General features: G+C 35.6%; 1 protein-coding gene across 6 annotated transcripts in view; it reads left to right on the forward strand.

Annotated features, from left to right (window-relative positions):
- LOC145662985 (uncharacterized) overlaps nucleotides 1–22,326 on the forward strand; it is a 193,133-nt gene that overhangs the window by 112,472 nt on the left and 58,335 nt on the right. For 5 of the 6 annotated variants that reach the window (XM_081729082.1, XM_081729083.1, XM_081729081.1 and 2 more), the window contains 2 exons: nucleotides 9,276–10,301; nucleotides 17,990–18,052. In XM_081729082.1, coding sequence (XP_081585208.1) covers nucleotides 9,297–10,301; nucleotides 17,990–18,052 — 1,068 coding nt within the window. In that variant the 5' untranslated portion in view covers nucleotides 9,276–9,296. The remainder of the gene's footprint in view (nucleotides 1–9,275; nucleotides 10,302–17,989; nucleotides 18,053–22,326) is intronic. The other variant, XM_081729086.1, reaches the window with a different exon arrangement.

The following is a 22,326-nucleotide window of genomic DNA, read 5'->3' on the forward strand; positions in this document are numbered from 1 at the left end:
TAAGACCAAAAACCAATAATTCAGAGTCAGTTTTCCCATTGATAATTTTATGGAGAAAGTCTGCCACCATGTGTCGAGCAAGTAGAGTCTGTATATTAAGTTTGTTTCGGAGCTGTGTTTTATTAAGACTACGCACTGAAGTAACTCTTTGTTTGACAATGGTTAAAAAAAAAAAAAAAGTTAAGAACAGAATTAAAACGGGATAAGTTTGAAGCACACTATTTGACCTTTCTGTGAATAAGTGGAGATGACCAGAGTCATCTTCCCAACCGCTAGTTTTGTTCAGTTGTTCAGTGCAGTACAAAAGTTTTAGGCATAATGTTTTGCTAGTGACTTCTTCCCATTCATATTTTGTTCATAATTACTTTCTGTCATACCACTAGGAACAGCTGTAATCATTGATCTTTCAAATACTGTATATAAGCCCTCCTCACTCGTCTAGTGGGTAGTAGCATGTGCTTTTGTGCACGTAGTTCCAGGTTCGATTCCCGGTGGAAGAGCACAACAAGTTTAATTTCACAATCATTCAATTTTATTACCAATCCGTCTCCATTAACCTAAAGTACATAACCGTGGGGACGTTAAACTAAAAAAATCATTTCTTTTATCTTTCAAATATATGTGTTGAGACACGCGTTTAATAAAGATTCACAGCACAGGCTAAAACAAGAAGAAATTCAAAATAGTAAAGTTTGTTCCCGTATACATCATTTTAAACAAAATGTGAACTTATAAGATTGTGTTTTTAATGTGTTGTGTATGTCTAAACAAAACTGGCTCAAAACTATGATTTTAGATTCACAGTTTTATTGTAGTGCATATAATGAATATACACCTAGAACATAGGCAACTCATTTTATATTTACGTTTATTTGATAATCTCTAGGTATATAATATAGTGACGTAGATTTAGACCATCACTTCGTTCACATATTGAATACTTATTTTAAGTTTTGAAATCCAGGAAAGACATGTATCAAAGTTATTTTTCTACAGAGAATGACACATTATATTTTCAAATATGTGTTAGACACAGTTAGTGAGTTTCTTAAAGCTCAAAAACAAATTGATTATTATGTTATTATAACATTGCAACAAATTGTATAGATAATATTCAATTATCTAAACGTGGCAAATACATTTTTTCAAACTCAGAACATACTTAATTTCATACACATTGTACCATTTCAATTTTGCTACTTAATTGAACGATCGAGCGCTAGTATAGCATAAATTATATAAAAGAGTAGAAGTGGATGACTTACCATCGCCCAGGCCATAGTACTATTGGTAGATAGGCAAAATATGGAGATAGTATTCTTTTTGGCACGAAAGAAAGGAATAAAGAAGCATTTATGGAAATACATATTCTAAGAAGGGTAAAAAGGAGCTTAAAATTTCCCGAAGAGTAGTGAATCTCACGAATTCTAGCATTAGAGAGAAAAAACTCGTCATATAATCTCTTTCATTCCTGGGATTGGTGTTTTATCGTTTCACTTTAATGGTGCAGCTTACAGGAGGGGGAAGATATATAAAAATGATCGAAAATGACCGATATCAGTGCCGAATCCATACTTTTCAGAGTCGCTGAGATAAACAGTGACACTTCCGATGGTGTTTAAATCCAAATTCAGACCTACGACTTGGGAGAAAGGGAAGATATATAAAAATGATCGAAAATAACCGATATCAGAGAGCGCCTCAGTAGTAGTAAAAAGTGACTGACTAACGGAACTTGTTACTAATTTTTCTTATTTTAACCTAGTGAAGCGAGTAATTGACGTTAGTTCGATATATAAACTTTTATATAAAAATAAGAAAATAAATGTTTCGGCATTTTCTAGAATTTTGCTTTTAAGGGGGAAAAGGAGGGCTATTTCAATAATATTGAAATTCCCTTTTATTTATTCACAAAGTGCCAAATGAGGAAGTTCGCTTAAGTTAGAAATAAGAAGTTCAGTATGTATGTAAACTCTTACATAAAAAAAGTGACCGCATATTGCAGCGTTTCCGAAAAGAAAAAAAAAAAAGTCGATTCTGTAACATTGAAATTTCCCTTTCTGTATTGAGGGGTTGTCCAATGGGAGAATTTGCTGATGTTGAAGATGTGAAATTCGGCGCATAAACTCGTACAAAGTTAAGGAAAAACATATTTCAGCGTTTTCAAAAATTTCGTTCTTAACAAGGAAAACTATGGTCAAGTCTATTACATCATCATTTCCCTTACTTTATTGAAAAAGTGCCCATTGTGAGGATTTGCTTAAGTTACAGATGTACGTAAAAATCTGGATATAAACTCCAAATAAAAGTAACTAAATACGTATTCCAGCGTCCGCGAAAATTCCACTTTTAAAGGAGATAAGCAGAAAAGGTCTTTCCTAGTAAGATAGTGAAATCGGTCCATAATCCAAATTGGGTCGTTATTGACCCAAAATGTTACCGTTGACCTAAAACTACCTCAAAAAAATGTTGACCCCCCTACTCCCACCCCTTACCGAATTATCGTATCATACATGCTCAAAATTGAATATTTTAATATTCGTGGAGGTGGTCGAAATATATTGAAAGTTTCACAGATTGTAGATACTATGTAGATGTAAATGTGCAGTATTTTTCAAAAACATCGATACTTTTTTTTGAAGATTTAAGAAAATCGTAGAAAAAAATGGGGAGGACACGTCTTGTTAAAAATTTTGTAATACCCTCAGGTGCAACATGTATTTTTTTTCGGAGCCTGAAAATGATGGCAACATTGTCAAAAAAAGAAATAAAACTGAAAACAAACGTGTTTTTCGCATAGTTTATACATCATTTTGGGACCTTCAAGGTCAAAGAGCGAAAATTTATTGTGTTTTGTTTCAGATAATTTGTGTATCATTGTTTACTTTTTTTTTTTTTGTGATGTAAGCTGTATTTCGTTGCTGTTTCGTTTCTCCATTAAGAAATATGACACCTTATTCCAGAAGGGTTGCTTATTGATTATGGCTGGTTTGAGGCAAAATTCTTCTAAGTTCAACCTCGAGTATCTTCGGAAACAGTAAACCAAAGATGCCATGTTCTAGACCCCAAGCCAACTTCTGCAATCGGAACAAATTATGCAGATTATTTTTAAAAGTATAATAAGACATGTTGAAATATTATTAAGTGTAGAAAAAAGTAACATTCATTGGAATACTTAATGATACAATATTTCGAAACTATGTATACAAGTGAGCACACGCTGGCTTTGTCATTTATGTTTCCATATGTAAAAGAACATTTCCATTGAAAGAAAAGACAGCGAAAATTTTCAAATGAAAAGGCATGTCAAATTAGGCAGCATTCAAAAACTCCTAAGAAACAACTAATGGTAACGTTTATCCTATACTGATACACCGAAGGAGGAGTGTAGGACAAAATCCAAGCGGACAAAATCCAAGCTAAATTCTGGTAAGGCGGACAAAGTCCAAGCGGATAAAATCCAAGGAGCAGTATCATGTGCGTAGCTGTGGTATGTGCCTGTGAACACCCTAATTAAATTGTATGTTTGTTTCTTTCTTCAATTGTAATTCATTCTAAAGTTTTATCTGTAATTCTTCAATTTATTGAAATAATATTTGGTCTAGGAATTAATTCGTGCGGTTGGTACGCACACATTGAAGCTGTAGTACAAACACAAAATACATAAATACCTTAAGAAAAATATTGTCCATCGCTAGCCACCACTTTCGCCCATCTGTCAGGCAATGTACGGATTCCGTGGCGAAAGAAGTCCTCATCCTTGGAAGCGATCCAGTCAGAGACCCATGTTTCGATATCTTCTGAAGAAGTAAACCGCTGTCCAATCAAATCGTTGTTCATGCAATCGAACAAGTAGTAGTCCGAAGGAGCAACGTCTGGTGAATACGGCGGGTGGGGTAAAACTTCCCATCCGACATTTTCTAAATAGGTTTTGACCGGTTTTGCGACATGTGGGCGAGCGTTATCATGTTGAACAATAAGTTTATCATGTCTGTTCTCCCATTCTGGTCGTGTTCTGGCCAGAGCTTGCTTCAAACGCATTAATTGTCGTCGATAACGTTCTCCATTCATAGTTTCACCCGGTTGCAGCAGCTCATAGTACACCACACCTTTCATATTCCACCATATGCACAGCATAACCTTTGCACAGTGACTATCTCGTTTTGGTTGTGATGGACCTGGTTCACCTGGTTTCACCCAGGCCCTTTTTCGTTTAGGGTTCTCGTAATGGATCCACTTCTCATCACCCGTAATAATTCGATGCAGAAACCCCTTTCTGCTCTGTCGTTGAAGCAGCAATTCGCAAATGGTTTTTCGTCTTTCAACGTCTCTGTCTTTCAATTCATGTGGAACCCAATGTGACATCTTTTGAATCATTCCCATGGCTTTCAAGCGTTTGGAGACTGTTGTTTGATCAACGCCTAATGCTGCTGCAAGTTGTTCCTGCGTTTGACACGAATCCTGCTTGAGCAATGCTGTCAATTCTTCGTCTTGAAATTTTTTTGGCTGTCCAGCTCGCTCTTGGTCTGCCAAGCCGAAATCACCACTTCTAAACCGTGCAAACCACTTCTGACACGTTCGCTCAGCTAGAGCATGGTCACCATACACTTCCACCAAAATACGATGACTTTCAGTCGCACTTTTCTGCATGTTAAAGTAATGCAGCAGGACACCCCGCAGAAACACTTTATCAGGCACAAATTGCGCCATGTTCACTTAACTACAAACTGGTGTTGTTGACGCTTTAATCCACTGCCCTATACTACGAACGATACGCGATGACAGGGGTTTGCAACACATGTGTGGATACACGGAACTGTGGGACGCTCCGTTCGTTGCGCCATCTCTTGTCCACCCGCACGAATTAATTCCTAGACCAAATATTTCATTTACATTTAAAGAACTGAAAATCCAATAAAATATGTAAGATTGACACAGTAAGAGTGCAGATGAGCTTTAATTACTCATAAAATAGTCTGGTCACTGCTAGGACATGCCCAGGTGAATCCAATTTAGGATGATCAGAAATATTTTGACTAAAAAGAGTATACTCACATAAATTAACCAGAAAATAAAAGCACTGGCTTGCTATATCAGAGATAACAAATAACAGCAAAGCAGCCCAGTCTTAATAAGAGTACACTACTTACTTAATTCTTTTATATTTATTGAGAATTAAAGTAAAAATAAAATTAAAAAGATATAATTTAGATAAAAAAAAAATACTTCTCTATCCTCAAAGTATTTACTTCAGTTACACTTGTCAAAATAATCAGTAATATATACATTTTCATTTAGTTTGTCTAGACACATTTTCACATTTCGATTTTCTAGATAACACTTTTACATTATTTAATTCACACACATTATTACATTATTAAAAATACACACTACATATTTCACATTTTGATCATTTCTGACGAAACTTTGATTAGTATATCATAATTATTTGTTTCAAAATATACATAAAACACTACCAATAAACAAATCAAAACTTCTGTATGCCACCTCATAAGAATGGAATTAAAATACTCCAATGATTGGTCTCACAATAATATGCTGAGTGTCTTAAATGTATTATACTGTATATATATTGAGAAGAAAATACATACTTTTATAATGTATTTGTTCATACATAATATTTTTACATACTTTCATATCGATGTGATAAGTAATTAAAGCTCATCTGCACTCTTACTGTGACAATCTTACATGTTTTATTGGATTTTCAATTCTTTAAAAGTAAATGAAATGTTATTTCAATAAATTGAAGAATTACAGATAAAACTTTAGAATGCATGACAATTGAAGAAAGAAACAAACATACAATTTAATTAGGTGTTCACAGGCACATATCACAGCTGTGAACATGATACTGTTCCTTGGATTTTATCCGCTTGGATTTTGTCCTCTTGGATTTTGTCCGCGCCCCCCGAAGGAGTCACGAATGATGACACGTCAAACTACAAGTTCAATTTCTTAAGCTACAACGAAGTAAAGTCTGACCCTAGGTCATTTTTTTCAGAAAGAGTTCGGAGGTGGAGATTTCTGCTGTCACGTAGTGTGTGTACCACTAATGCACACTGTGTGAGGCGCTCGTGATAAGTGAAAGATCCCGGGAAGCAGGGTCAACTTTAAAATTTCAAATGGAAAGGTATATCAAACTGAATGGCATTCTAAAATTCGTAAAAGAAACTTAAATGACAAAGCCAACTTGTGCTCACATGTATACATAGTTTCGAAATATTCTGTCATTAAGTATTTCAAACAATGTTATTTTCTCTACACTTAATAACGTTTCTACATGTCTTATTGTACCTGAAAGAAGAAAAAATATATGTGCACTAATTTTCACGCTTGCGAAAGTTGAATTGGAGGCTTGAACTTGGGATCATTGGCTAACTGTTTCCGAAGATACCCGAAGTTGGCTTTAGAAGAGTTTTGCCTCAAAACAGCCATAATCAATGAGCTCAACCCTTCGGAAGAAGGTGTCATATTTCTTAATGAAGAAACAAAACAGCAACGAAATACAGCTTACATCACCAAAGAAAATCAAAACAGAAAGTTAATTGGTAAACATGGTACACAGAATATCTGAAACAAAACACGCCTTTTGTTATCCGATATTTATCCAAATAATCTCAGGTTCCTAAATAATAACAACGTATGTGGAGTTACTTCGATTCCTACTAAAACATAGAAATAAATGGCGTACCTTACTTTTCCGCTACCTCTAGGGTGTATTCGAAACGTCAGTTGTTGAGAAACAGTATTCATCGGTAGGGAGTCGTAATTTCCCAATGCTGGTAACAGAGCGCGCCACTGTATGCTACCAGTGAAGCAAGCACTGTAGATGCGAGGAGGCGACGCGAGGTGTGTGTAACTTCGTTTTGCAAGAGTCGGTTGAAGTGGAAGCACTGTTACGGAGATATATATATACTAGGCGCTTCTGTTCCGAAATTGGCACAATCGAAGCAGGCGAAGAACGACAGAAGTGGAAGAGACGCAAGAGAAGGAAAATCGTGAACTCTGGCAAAGAAATATTTGCTTTTTGACCTTGAGGACCCCAAAATGATGGAAAAACTGCGAAAATCACGTTTAGTTTCAGTTTTATTTCTTTTTCTGACAATGTTGCCATCACTTTCAGTCCCCCCCCCCAAAAAAAATGTATATATATATGTTGTACCTGAGGGTATTACAAAATTTTTAACAAAAAATCAGCGATGTGTCCTCCTCAAAAATTTTTTCTACGATTTTCTGAAATTTTCAATATACAAAAAAACAAAGAATATGGGCAACGGTGTTTTTTTTTTAAAAAAATCGCACATTTACATCTACATAGTATCTACAATCTATGAAACTATTTCGACCACCCCCACGAAAACTAAAAAATAATCAATTTTGAGCACGTATGATACGATAATTCGGTAAGGGGTAGGGATAGGGGGTCAATAACGACCCAATTTGGATCAAGGACCGATATTACTATCTCACTAGGAAAAACCCTTTTGTAGAAAATATTAAAATTTCCCAAGATTTACTCAGAAAATGGTTAATCTATTCGCTTATGTTGAAGATGTGAAATTCGTTATATAAACTCTTAATTAATATGTGTATCAGTGTTTTTTAATCCTCTCCTAGAAGGGAAAGAGGACATTGTATACTATTATGTGAAAGAATGAAATTGATTCACTGAAAATTCAGGCCATATTAATATATATTGAAATGTGAGGTTTTAACAGAAAATTATCTTTGTTACGAGACCAGTGAATAAAGAAAAAGGGATTTTAAAAAATGCATATACTTAGGGAGATAAAGAGGATTCAAATGTTTTCCCAGAATAGAGTACAACATAAAGCCTTGAAGTTAAGGAGATGGAACTGGGGATATAAACCTCAGAGAGGTTCAAATATTTTCTTAAACCGATTCTCCCTGTGCTAAGAATGGACATTTCAGCTAATATAGCATAAGTACATTGCTGTAGAAATTGAATATTATTGTAAGCATTGTTTTGAGTCTAGTTCTTGAAAACATAAAACATAATTAATAACTCTGTAATTTTCCTTGTAATGTTATCATACATTGACTATATGTCAAAATGCGTTCAAGAAATCTATCACAGAACTAACATTGTATATTATATTATAAACAAAATTGAGACTTAACTAACGAGTGTTGGACTTTGAGTTATCAGGAAATAAAGTTACGGAAAACTTTTTGGGTAGAACAAGTAAAGGCTAACTCAACGAAAGTTACATGTAATCTAAACGCACGGAAATTACATAAGAGATACTCAAGTAGAAATACCAAACTGGTCTGTGGCACCCGATTCTCGTGCCTCCAGTATAGTTTGTGGAAGTCGTTCCTCTTTCCCTTAGAAAATACAATTTCGAAGTAAATGAACGATTATTTTGATCGTTCAAAATGAATTTTCAGGAAATAAGCCTTTATTGAGTTCACCTTTACTACTCATAATGCTTCATATGTTGTATAAGTATGGTGAAATATGTATATTTATGATGCATTATCTTACTTATCCTGTTCCTTAGTACCTTGCGTAACTCATATTTTTTTCTAATATTTGCTTTTTGACCTGATATTTTAAAGCAAATAATATCAGAAAAAAAGAATTTCGAGTAAAATTCAAGCTGCTTTGGTTTAATATTTTAGCATTAAAAAAAAACAAACTCATTTCTATGATTAAACCGTCATCTTAACTAAATTTTGTTCTTACACACGTACGTTATTATTATATGGTTATCTTTAGAAATATCAAAGGAACACGAGTCAGTGATAGGGCTGTGCGATATTTCGTTATATCGATTGATCGCTATATATTATCAAATGTCGAAACATCGATATATAGTATCACTGATCGATATTTCAGTATTTTACTTTTCGATATCTTTTAATACTACTGTATTTCAATGTTTTCGTATTTTGTTATTTTGACATTTCTCTATATTTCTGAAATTTCGATTGTGTATTGAATTTCGATATCCAAATTCGGATATCCCACAACCCTACTCAGTGATAGAACATTTACTTCAGGTTTGAAAGATTCTTGATTCGATTTTTTACGTCGCATATATATTTAATGGTTATCACGTCCATTGGTTTTCTTAGCGTTTTAGCATCTCCTGCTACTCTTAAATGTAAGTAATGCTTTATCATGGTTCTTGTGTATTCTTGACGCCTGTTTAAAGTTTGATTTTTAGAATTCCATATAGAGGTTCGAAACATAATTGAAATGTTTTTTTCTCTTCCTTTTGCAGAGTGATAGTTAACTGATCGTAATGGCAGCCAAGATGCCAGAATTCAGTTACTCGTGTGAAATTTGTGGCATGGAGGGCCTCAACGATGAGGAGATGCGAAGTCATATGCTCGTTTACCATCTCGAAGGAGCTGTGTCGTGTCCATTTTGTGATCTTGGGGACATCTCAGCAGAAGATATGTTGATTCATGTTAATAGTGCCCATTTAGAGTACCTTACTCCGGAGCAAGAACCGTTAACTTTTATTGATGATGAGAGTGATGATGGTGGGCGCTATGAAACGCCGACCGATGGCCCAGTGAGTCCAGAGTCCGTACGTCATTACCAGGAAAACAGCAACCAATTACATTTACATCACCACCATCATCATCACCCTTATCATCATCATAATGCGAATCTGCCTGATGTAGTGGAAGTGAATCGAGGTATGAGTTCTAACCGTGTGTTTCCGAAAGATGCGAATGTGTTAAGTGCCGGTGCTAGTGCAGCGTCTGATTCAGATAATAAAAGATGGGGTGTATCGTCTAGAGACGAAAGTAACAAAGAAAATAATATTAATAATAACAACAACAATAACAATAATAATATAGTTTCGGTTGATGATTCTGATTCGAAAGATAATGAAGTCGGTACCTCTTCCTTTGGAGGCTCCAGTGGTATTGCTAGTGCTGGCCAGGGATCGCCTTTGCGCTCCCAGTTGGCGCTTAACTTGAAAAGTTCTGCTCGATCTTCGGGACCAGGGAGAGGTCACCATGCAGTGAACAATGAAAATAGTGGCATCTCAGGGGGAATAGTGCAACAGTGTCCTTTGTGTTCATATCGTAACGAATCTCCTTTGCATCTCGAAGAGCATATTAATCGTCAACACTTTGACTTAACAAGTCCTTCCTTCCCTGTGGTATCCCCTGCTGGTGGACACCGTGACTCCACTTATAACTGTCCACTCTGTGTTCGAACATTCCAAAATAGTCCAGACCTGGAACTCCATGTAAATATAGAGCATAAGGATATCCTCAGCCCAGCCAAGGTATGTAGTTTTTTCTGTGTAATAATATTTTTATATTAATGTATTTTTTTCTGTCTAGTAATATTTTTGTATTAATTAACTTAATATCATTAATATTACAAATATTCATAGTAGGACTAGAATTATAACTCAAAGTTAAATTACAAAACTTTTTCTTTAAATGAAGTGTAACATTATCGTTTTAAGTAAATTGACTGTCACTAGCAACCTCAAATACTATAGCCACTCGTCCCTTCTCTCCCTCCTTTCAACGTACTCACACTCGGTCGGAAAAGTGTAACTTTTTCAGACCAGCCATTCTTAGTGAGGTTTTCCTGGGTTTTCCTCATTCATACCAGACAAATGCCGGGATAGTACCTAACATAGGTCCTAGGCCGCTTCCTTCCTTCTCTTTCCTTGGATAATGTGATCACTGAGGGCCGTCATCCGTAATACGTGATGGACTAACATTGCAATAGATACCGAAAGCCCAGAAATCTAAATCCTAAATCCTCACCGTACTCCTCTTAGTCCAACAGTAAATGCCGTAAAAACTTCATATAAAAAATATGTATACGTAATAAATGGAGTCCTTCACCTGTAATTCGATTCATTTTGAGATCTGTCGAAATACTTGTGGTTATTTTAACTTATAGTCCCTCGAAAGGTTTATCTTGGCTGTCCTTAACGACGGTCTGTAATTTGATGGTTTTTTGATTTAATTCTCCGGATAATGAAATAGATAAAAATTCATATTTAAGGAGTAAGGAAGTAGCAAAACAGTGTGAAGAATTAATCTCTTGAGATCGTGCATTTGCTCTGAGTAACAAACATTGACTTGATAACATCATAGGTATTTGTGACATCAATGAATGACAATATAAGGCTTGCATTACTTTAAAACAAATTGTATTTGCCTTCTGAAAAAAAATTATCTATTACAGTTCAGTTATACGACAGGAAAATTTACTTTAAATGATAAAATCGTACATTAGTTATAAGTAAGAGAAATAACTAATTCGCGAATAACATGAATTTTAGGTGAGTGTGGTGTTTATGTGAATATTACACAAGTTACAAATTAGATACGAATTTCAAGAACTTAGTTCTCAACGCGTATGAGTCAAAATGATCCGAGATAGGTCGCTTCCTTAACTAGGATATCATGAAAACAAAAAAAAAAAATATCTTGTTTAAGATTCTAAACAACTATCTTCTTAATGTAGCACATTTTGTTATGAATTTGGGCCGAAGCCAAGCAATTTTCTCTCAGTCTTTCAGAATTAAGACATTGAAACTGAAAATAAAAGTTAAATTTCTTGCTCGAATGAGTATTGTAAAAGATTGTTCTCATAATATACTCGTGTATTGCGTAATAGGGGCTGGAACTAGAATAAATTGTAGAATTACTAACCATACATAATGAAAATGGTCACTGTAATGAAGTGTATAAATTGCTAATAAAAACATGCGCGCGTATATCTTTGTGTAGTTATAAACGAAAAGATTTATTTTTAGAAAAAATATGTATTATTCAAAAATTGGTAGAAAAAATCATTTTACTTGTTTTCGTTTCAAAAGCATTTCTAGAAACTATAAAGCATGCTTTCTAAAAAGATATGTAACTTGTTACGCTTACTATAAGCGTTCTTACATTTGGACATCTTGTACGTTAAGCACGACAGACAGCCCGTAACCCTTTCAGACTATGTTACCCATTGAATTCCTGTCGTTGCGTTGTTATGTCCCATGTGACTAAACTATAGCTAATATTTATTACTTGATTAAAATAGTAGTGTATGTACTGTATATTAGGTGTTGGAAAACTTTTTTTTAATGTACTTACTAACCATGAAATTATCTGTTGCATGGCAGGAAACCGTATTATAGTCAAGTTTTGATTAAAAGTCAGTTTTGCAAATTATTATGACCAGTGTCCGTCTGATTATTGTGAGAAGGTAGGATTTCCATGCTTCTGGTCTCCGAAACAGTGTTAAGCTGGGGTCTAATAAGAAAATATAGGAGATATAAAAGAACACACTTCCTCTTTTCTGAATATGTAGTACAGTAAATCGGGCTTTTTAAAATAATAATAACATTACGCTTTTTAAATGATAATATTTTATTAAATTAAGTAAAAAAAACTGCAGTATTTACGATTTACGTCACTAGATTGCATATTGCATAAAAATAGGACGTGATATAACAAAAAATGTTAGTAAGAAATAAATAAAACGATCCTATCCCTCTTGTTGTCAGCATAACTATTGATTCCTTGAAGCTGCAAACAAGTATAAAGATACTGGATAAAGGCTGTGCATTTCTTTTTAAAGATGTTCAATATGTATTATGCGTGACAGAGCTTGATTTTCTTAATTCTTTTACCACTAAAATAATGATAAAGTAGCAAGGAAAGAAACCTGTTATGCTATCGTGCTGCAGAAGAAAATATGCTGGAACATGAATGACCTATAATGTTAAAATGGATAACGTTTATAATGTGAACATTAGGCCATCATATAGTTTGAATTTTTAGGACAACCATCTGCCTTTGAAATTTTTAACCGTCGCTAACTGTTAAATACTATGATGTACGCAAAAATGAGTGAACACAAGTTACGTTTTTAGTGGAAAAAGCAACATTGTCTCTATATAACGATTAAACAAACGTATATTATAAACAGACACTTACACCGTTATGTTCAATTTGAAATAATTTAGGAAGCTACTTCTACTTTCTTCAGTCGAATTTCGAAAACAGGAAATTAGATGTCAAATATTCATATATATTTACACTGAGACCTGTCCTCTTCTCGCAACAAACTAAATATTGAGACATTATTTCGAACTTGTTAGCCCGCTATGCTTGTTGTTGGAAAACTCACATAAGAAGCATGCAAATATTAAACTACAAACAGAAAAGTATAGACAATTAAAAATATTTGCAAGATTTGCCATATTATAAAAAATCTTCTTGACGTTATCCAGTATAGCTGTTGTTAAGTCTTATACTTCGCCAAATTCCAAACGCAAAGAACAATTACTTTTGTTTAGCGCCTCTGAGCATAAGCAGAAAATAAAGATGTTAGGCAGAATTAACGTCAAAGAGAGACTTTTTTTCTTTCTTTTTTAGTAAAGTTGTTAATAACAATTCTTATCAGGGTTGCCGTCATTCAAATTTAACATTGGATTTTTGATCTGATAGATCGAAAAATGTTGTTACCCTGTCTCACTTCCATGAATAACCACGTTAGTTCGAACTGCATATATGTTGTATTGAGGAGACAAGTCATGTGTCTGTCATATTCTCTCTTTTTATCTCTGAAATATTGCTCTTTTTCATTTGATATATTCGTCTTTTGCCTCTCATACTCAGTTCTTAATAACATTTTAGAGATTGATTTCCCCTTTCAGTGTAACATATTAAAGATGTTTGGCTAGATATTGTTTCCAATATAGTGACTTTCACCAAACACGCAGTGTGATTTATGTATTTTTGAAATTTTAAGGTCTAGGATTAATCTCTTACTCATGGTTTCGGCCTCAATTCTGAATAGCTGTCTTTGTGTTCATATCTGGCCTATGCTCGTGTAAAATAGTGAACTCAGTGAAATAAGTCGTCAGATTGTGTAGATTAAGCCGAAAATAGCGTAGGTATTATCAAATAAAAAATGTATTTATTTCGAGTCATCCTCTCAGGTTGGCCATTCTGACAGGTTTCCATTTTCATGCAAAGTTCGATTTTCAATAGAAATCTCGCAATAGAATAGAATAATACGCTTGTACTATAATTTTAATAAAATAATTGTGAAAGATATGTTTATTTTGAGGATGTCTCCTTTAGCCTAACCGGCATAACCATGGGACGTAAAACTTGAAATTTCACTTTAAGGACATAATTGTAGTCACTATCTCCTTCACTTATGTCGTTCCTTCCGTGAAAGTTAGCAACCTTGTTCTGGATTGGTTAACCTTTATTATAACCCTCAATCTGGCAAATGCACATGCAATTGTGAACAAGTGAAGAAGTGGTTATAAGGCTTCTGAGTTAGATAATATAAAGGTGATTTGCAAGACTCAAGAACAGAGACTTCCCTTACTTAGCCTTTCGTTATGCAAGTAAAACATTTGATTTTAACAAAAACAAAGAAAAAAGTAAACAATCGAAAAGGAATTATGTTCAAAATTTAAAATGAAGTATGAAGTGTTAGAAATATATTTCTTCTTCTTTCAAAAGGCTAAACCTTATCTTTTCAGCCACAGCTTCCTATTTTCCATCTCCTTGTAGGAAGTACATTCCATCTCATTGATCATATTTTAAAGGTATGATGTTCTCGGTCGTCCTCTCGTCTTCTTCCCTAATATCTTGCCTTCGAAAATGTTTTGGGAAAAAGCATCATATCTAAGTAAATGACCAATGAGTTTTGCATTTCGTACTTCTATTACTTTGATTAGTTGCCTTTTCTCATTCACTTCTTGCAGTACCATCTTATTGCTCTTCTTTTCAGTCCAGTTAGTTTTGGTGATTCTTCTCCAAAACCACGACGGACTTTCTCCTGTTTTGCTAACGTCCAGGTTTTTGCATTCATATGTCAAAACATTCCAAACAAAAGTTTTTTTAGAAATTTCTTCTTAACGTGGATGTTAATGTGCTTATTCAGGAGAAAGTTCTTGTTCTGAAAGATGTTCTTGGCCAGTGCTATTCTTTTCTTTATTTCATTAAGACATCTGTTGTTTTCTTCTGTTTTGCTACCGAGATAACAAAGTTCAGACCTTTCTCGAGTCTGTCTTCTATTTTTATGTCGGCTCTTCCTTCACCTCTCTTCTTACCTGTAATCATGATTTTGATCTGGGTATTGATTTTTAGCTTGAGCTTCCTTATTTCCTGGTTTAAGACTCTGAGCATTGTACCGTATTTATTTATCTCGTTTTGAGTTTGTACTATTGCGATATCATCGGCAAATCTGATGCAGTGAGTATATGTACCATTAATCTTGATTCATCTCGTCTTTCCTTTCGTTGTGGTTATAGCCTCTTCGATGAACATATTAAATAAGTAAAGTGATAGAGGACATGCCTGTCTCACTCTTCTTCTGATTTTTGCTTCTTTCTTGCTGCAATATGTACTAGAAGTTTAAAAAAAAGTACATAGAGAACTTTAAATGTGACATATGAAACGCACAACAATGCAAAAGTAGCTCGATTTCTTAATTATAATATAAAAAAAGAACTAAGGAGAATAGTTTTTATATTAATTGTATATCTACTCTTCTTAAAGATGTTATCAGTTGCGAAGCAGAAATGACAAAAGTTATGAGTTACGAAATGGCACAATGATACGAGTTACTCTGGAATAACCAAAAAGTAGAATTCGTATCTGACTCTTTTTTTTTACAGGAAATCAATAAAAATAAGAAAGGTTTAATAACACAAGTTTTACTTGAAAAACTTCGAAACCACTACCTTTTGTATAAGTTATGTAGAAGCTCACTCCATTCAATCGCATTTGCTTCAGTCCTGTGAATAAGGATGCGTATGTGATAACCATATTATTACTATTATTATTGTATTTCCATTTAACTACCTTCTTTGGCAAACCATCCGATTTATTGAGACACTAGTATAAGGAAACGATTAATTCAGAGGATATTAATGTAAGAACTGTCTCTTATTATCCTCGGCACATTACCGGAAAAATAGAATTAATATTTTAGTATTTTAATGTTAGTTTGAATATGGTACTTGTTTTGTTTGAAGTTAAACGTTCTAATTCGGATCGAGACTGCTTGAGAATCACAATTTAACCACATGTGCACCCACCAGAGATTGAATATGGAACTAGGGACCCAGAAAGTACCCACCTTAATCATTCAACTTTTTGAGATTCCCAAATTTTCATTTTATGGGAATGTATATGTAATTTTACCTGAGTTTCATGTTTCTATTATTAAAGTTATTTTAAGGATTATGTAAGGTTGCGCTCATCTAGTTAGTGGTGAACAAATACCGTGTGCGTAGGTTTTCTGTGGGTTCGCCTGTTTCTTCACCATTTCATTCAATACTCATCATCACCGTCTCCTTTAGCATAGACTGCATATCCGTAGGACGTAAAACTTAAAAGAAAGATATACCACCTTATTCTCAGAGGAAGTACTATTTTGTAATTTAAATAGTAGAAGCCTACCAAGTTTTTCGCAAGAGTACTAGTACGAATAGTATCCCATAGTCAGATCATAGGGGGAGAATTAATTAATTCGAAGATGAGGGGACGCAGTGGCTCAGTGGTAGAGCTTTCGCGTTTGGTGCGTGAGGTCACTGGTTCGATCCCAGCTCGCGCTAAGTGGACTTTGCGGTGGACAAACACCGCGTTCGTTAGTTTTCTTGGGATTCTTCCGTTTCCTCCCACTTTATCCATTCTACCATTCCAGTGATTTTTCATCATTACCGTCTCCTTTAGCAGCCAGCATAATCGTGGGACGTAAAACTGAAATATTTCATTTCATTTCAATTCTAGGATGAGTTAATCACTGTTTTGCACATATGATTTTCTCTCTCTCTCTTTTTTTTTTTTTAACTAATTGTTGTATTATTCATTATCGACGTAGATTCGACTACTGATAGAGGGTTACTTTTTTTCTTTTCTTTCAACTTTAAACATTAGTATAGAATCTAATGTGTAATTAATTTGCAGCGAGTCATTTATTGACTCGAAATGATTATTACATATTGAAAATTCTGAGAGTTGTCATTGCTGATATACTAGCACCAGTTTCTTAAAGACATGCAAGGCTGTGAAGTTAGAGGGAATTGACAGAAAGTTAGATCACCTCTTTCGTCATTGAATCAAGAGCGAGAATAGGCACAAATTGCATTTTAGTATGTGGAATTGTTTTATTTCCTTTCCAAACATTTAATGTTTTCTTGTTTTTCTGATTTGGTACACTTATACACCGATACTGAGGAAGACACTAGTGGTGAGATGGATGATAATGGTAAAATGACAAAAGTGGGAGGAAACGGGAACCCCCCGAGATTACCCACATATAGTGTTTGTCCACCACAGAAACCATTTGGCGTGAGGTTGGATCAAATCAGGACTCCCCATGCGCCAGAGGTGAGCGCCATACCGCTGAGCCACTACGGCCCCGATTTAATATTTCGTGGAGTGTGCTACCAATAGAAAAAAAAAAAACACTAAAACGATATGAAAATGATTCACCTGTATTCACATGTAGCTGTTTGAAGTCGTCTTTTTATGTTTTGTTTTGACGAAACACTAAAAGGCAAATAAGTGCTGAGAAAAGGGGGAGAATATTGACAAAACAAATTGTGGAAAACTCGTTCGGAAAGGAAGATTAAAATTTAAATCCCCGTCATTATACGAAATAAACTTTTTTTGCATTAATTTGGTTGCATTTGTTTCTTTTATTATTTTTCAACTATAAAATAATTTATTTAAAACCTACCATATTTGTGGAATGTGACGTAATATATTATTAGATTGCCGAGCGTTCCACTTTATTTTGATATCTTTCATTTACACAGAAAAAAAAATGCTTAGTTCATTTTAATTTACTCATTTCCTTTTTTTTTTAATTTTTTTGTTTCACACTTGTATTTATTTTGTTTCTTATATACACGCTGGCGCTGTTTTATTATCCTGCTTCGCCTGCTTTTACGTGCCCAATCACTGCCATTCACACTTACAGAAGAAACGAAGGACAGAAGATAACAGAGAGGGAAACAATGGGAAGAAGAGGAAAAGGTTTAATGTAAGTTTGAAGATATATATCTATATTAAAAGAAATCACAGAATGTTTAAAGATGTTGAACAAAGAACTTCTCGTGAACCAATTCCATTCATGTTAACTATAAACTAGGGATCCGATTTCTGCACTCAAGTATATTGCCTATAGTCGTTAAATACAGAGGCTGTTTCCGATCTATGATAACGATTTCAACTTCCACGTACTTTAAGAGAAACTATGTCGCCACCATCAAAAGTGCTCTATTTGGTGGCCCTACATCTGGGCAATTGCCCGACAGTGAAGTTTCCGCTGTAGGAGACTAAGATGCAGTGTAGTCTTATCAAGCCGCAATCACTCGTCCTAACAGGTTTTCCATAGCCCTTCAACGGTGCGGGCTCTCCTGTGAGACAAGACTCGTTTCAGAAGGCCGAAGGCGCAAAAGTCCTTGATGACGCATCAGGGGACTTCATTTGCATGTCTGTAAATGGGATGGCACGAATTCCAGTTTGTTGGAGGAAGAGGCAGGTTGAGCGAGATGTGTGACTTGACGCTTTATCTTGATGCACCCACACACGATTCTTTTCCTTCCCGTAGAGATATGGAATGTCATGGCGATAAACTGGTGTCAGGAGTTAGCCTGATGATATTCCGAATTCACCTTCGTATTTTTGACTACACGATGTATGATCAGCTAGCCCTGGTACGAGTATTCAGCAGTGATTATGAAACATGTGCTAAAACTTTCCGTGCATTCAGTGAACTATCTTGGAAAAGTCCTTCGCACCTGTTGATCGATAAAAATTTGCACCTGGCTTGTAACAGTCATCCAGATAAACATATGCCTCGTCCAGTGTTACAACAAACTTCCACTTTTCATCGGCCGGGTACCACTCATACAGCTTTCGACAATTGGCGTGACGTTCCTGGATTTGTTTTGGCAAGAGCTTATAAACACGCCCTTTCTGTCGCTTTACCAGTCTCAAATTGCTGTCAATGATGGTGTGTACTGTCTGTAGCCGATTCACGATACTCCTCTGTGTGAGTGGATTCTCCCTGGTGACCAGAGCCCCGACTCCTCGAATTCTAGCTCGTTTGCGACTAGCGGCAGGCTAGGGATCGGCCTATTTGTCCCACAGGAATCATCCCAGGCCTCGCCTTACCTGCCCCTTTCAACACCCGTGACATGCCATTTTGGACACAGTTAATCCACGCTCCTTGCAGAGTTTAATAATGGCACTATGTAGCCCTCCCAAAAATCACTTATTTTCGGTGGCATTTGTCCCGATATGCACTTACCACACCCGTCACGCACAGTTAATGATCCAAGGGGCCCACACGACTGGCAGTTTCCTTCTCTTCCCGCTTGGTGGTGCTGCACAAGGTGTGTAATTTCGGTCATCATAGATCGAAAACAACCTCTATATAACCGTAGAAAATTAAAAAATAAATATATTAGATACTTGGACAGGATACTTACTTAAGAGGACATAGAACAGAATTGATTGTGCACTGTGTCCCAGTGGGTGACCGTTGAAAAATTTAAACGCGTTCTTAAACTGTATGTCTACTTCTCATTATAACCTCGGTGCTAAAAGAGACGCTGAAGTCCAATCCAACTATAGTGTAGACGTTATCGCCACGGGAGTTTTGGGTTGGATTTCTGGTGGGAGCTCATGTGGTTCGGATTCCACTTTAAGACGTACGTTTCATATCGCATCGCTGCTGAAAGGGACACTAAATTCTATTCTATCCATCCAACAAATCAACTAATCAAGAGTACTCTTGAAAATTCAAAATAGCTTGGATCCTAAGAGTGAACACACTTATAAATTCTGCATGATTGTTATAGTAGTATTATATCAATCTTCATACCAAAAGTGGTTTAATTCCTTGGAATGATCTGAAAAACTAATAAAAATATCAATTAGTGCTCGTATCATCTGTAACCGTGCCACAATTATTCTTAACTTATATTCACAACTGAGTGCCACAACATTCATAACAATACGTTCCTTCACTCTGAGTTAGGCTTAAGCATCTGTACAAAAGTAAACGTAAACACACTATTTACTCAAAAGAGATTTATTACTCTCAACTTTCATATTCCATAATAGAGTTTCTGATTCTACTAATGAAATACAAGCCCTGCATTTTTTGAGGAGTCACATAGTGGTTTTCAACAGATTTTATTACCAGCGGAAACCGGATAGTTAGGCATTAAAAACATGGAAAAGAGGCACTAAAATGTAACTCGAAATATTAAATACCTGTGCTATTAAATGGATATAGTTGATCAAATGGGCTCTACCAGTTGTCTTTTCCAAGCTGATAATGTAGAGGCCGGGCATTAGGCAAAATGCATATTTCGTAGTATTCCAGATATTGTAAAAATAAATTTAATTAATTTCGGGAATCTTTGCTTCATTTTCAAAATAACTTATTTTGTCTCACTTTACAATGTTACGTACGCGAGTGTTGGAGTGGCACAAACGCTTCAGCGAGAGACGCAAGGACGTTGATGATGATGAAAAACAAGATCGTTCTGTCACAGCCACAACAGAGGAAAATGTAGCAAAAGTGGCTGACGTTGTCCGGCAAGATATCAGACATTGTGAGCATCGATAAAGAATCTGTCTGTGCTAAAATGGCACCAAAACCTCCCACGTAGAAGTAGAAGGACTTCTGGAAGCACGTATGCGGGGACACAATGGAACTCCTGGAAGTAGAACCGGACTTGTTAACGCAAATAGTCACTGGTGACGAGATGTGGATCTTTCAGAATGTTCCTGAAAGGAAAAGGCAATCATGTACTGGAAAACTTCCTCAACACCGCGAATGAAAAAGGGACGAAAGAGCAAATCGAACGTGAAAGTCATACTCCTCGTGTTTTTTGATATCGATGGTCTGCTTCTGATTGAATAGGTACCATCAGGTCAGACAGTGAATAAGTAGTATTATCAGTAGCTTTTGGTGAATAACGTGTGAGGAAGAAAAGAACCCTCCTTATGGAAGAGTAATGAATGGATTGTGCATCACGATAATACTCTTTCGAATACTGCTTTGACCGTTAAGCACTTTCTGGCAGCTGAGAAGACTCCAGTATTGGAATACCCACCTTTTTCACCAGACTTAACACCGTGTTATTTTCTCTTTTTCTGCTCTCAAGGGAAACCCTTTTCAGATTGGAAGAGGTGATGCAGAAAACAGTAGCGGTACTCAAGACGATGACACCGGAAATTTTTCACAATTGCTGCGAACAATAGAAACTTCGTATGCCAACGTGCATAGAGAGGGAAGAAGAGTATGTTGAAAGGGTTCACGTTTAATTTCTAAGTTTGTGACAATCAACCCTACTTCTTGCACGTCCCGCTATATTTTAGCCACACCTCGTATATGCTCAAATACGTTAAAAAGAAATCAAAAATGTTAACTCATCATAACCTATTGCCATCCTTTTGATTTGAAACTTCGAAGGCAGATAAACCTAAAAATTCAAATTCAGTTCATATTCGTAGTATTTGACTAATATTAGAATGTGGTTCAGAAGGATTGTAGCAGATGAATCGATTGCATTGTAGGAGGGGGGAATTCTATTCAGAAATTATGATAGATAGCGAGAAATGGTTAACAGATAAAGACCCAGAATAGCTTCATCTCTTCTTTGTCTCTGGGGCCGCGGTGGCTCAGTGGTAGAGCGTTCACCTCTGGTGCTAGGGGTCCTGGGTTCGATCCCAGCCCCCGCCAAGTGAACCTTGTGGTGGACAAACACCGTGTGCGTGGGTTTTCTCGGGGTTCTCCCGTTTCCTCCCACTTTCTTCATTCCATCATTTTCATTCATTAGTTATCATCACTGTCTCCTTTAGCCTAACCGGCATAACCGTGGGACGTAAAACTCGAAGATTTCATTTCATTTCATTTTTTCTTCTTTGCCTCTCTATTGCAATCGCAATCGGTAGAAATACCATATTAGCCACAATATACGTATTAGCCACAATATAGCCACAATGTACGACCTGAAATGTAATACAACCTCAAGTTTTTTTTAGATGATTTTAATGGACAAATAAAATAACCAACATGGTTATACATGCTTTGAAAGTAATACAGTATAGTGACAAAGTTTTTAACTCCTACCGTAATCAATGTAGAGCTTTTGTGAGATTTATATACCAGTCTTTCTTTTTCATTCTTTCTTTATTACTTTCTTTGATGCTCATCACTTCCAGTCTTCACCTCCATCATAGATATACGATACCACTACGATTGCATTACGAGTATTGGTTTTACGAAACTGTTCC

The sequence above is a fragment of the Thermobia domestica genome, chromosome 10 (assembly GCF_964235325.1).
Source record: "Thermobia domestica chromosome 10, izTheDome1.hap1.1, whole genome shotgun sequence".
Classification (NCBI taxonomy): domain Eukaryota; kingdom Metazoa; phylum Arthropoda; class Insecta; order Zygentoma; family Lepismatidae; genus Thermobia; species Thermobia domestica.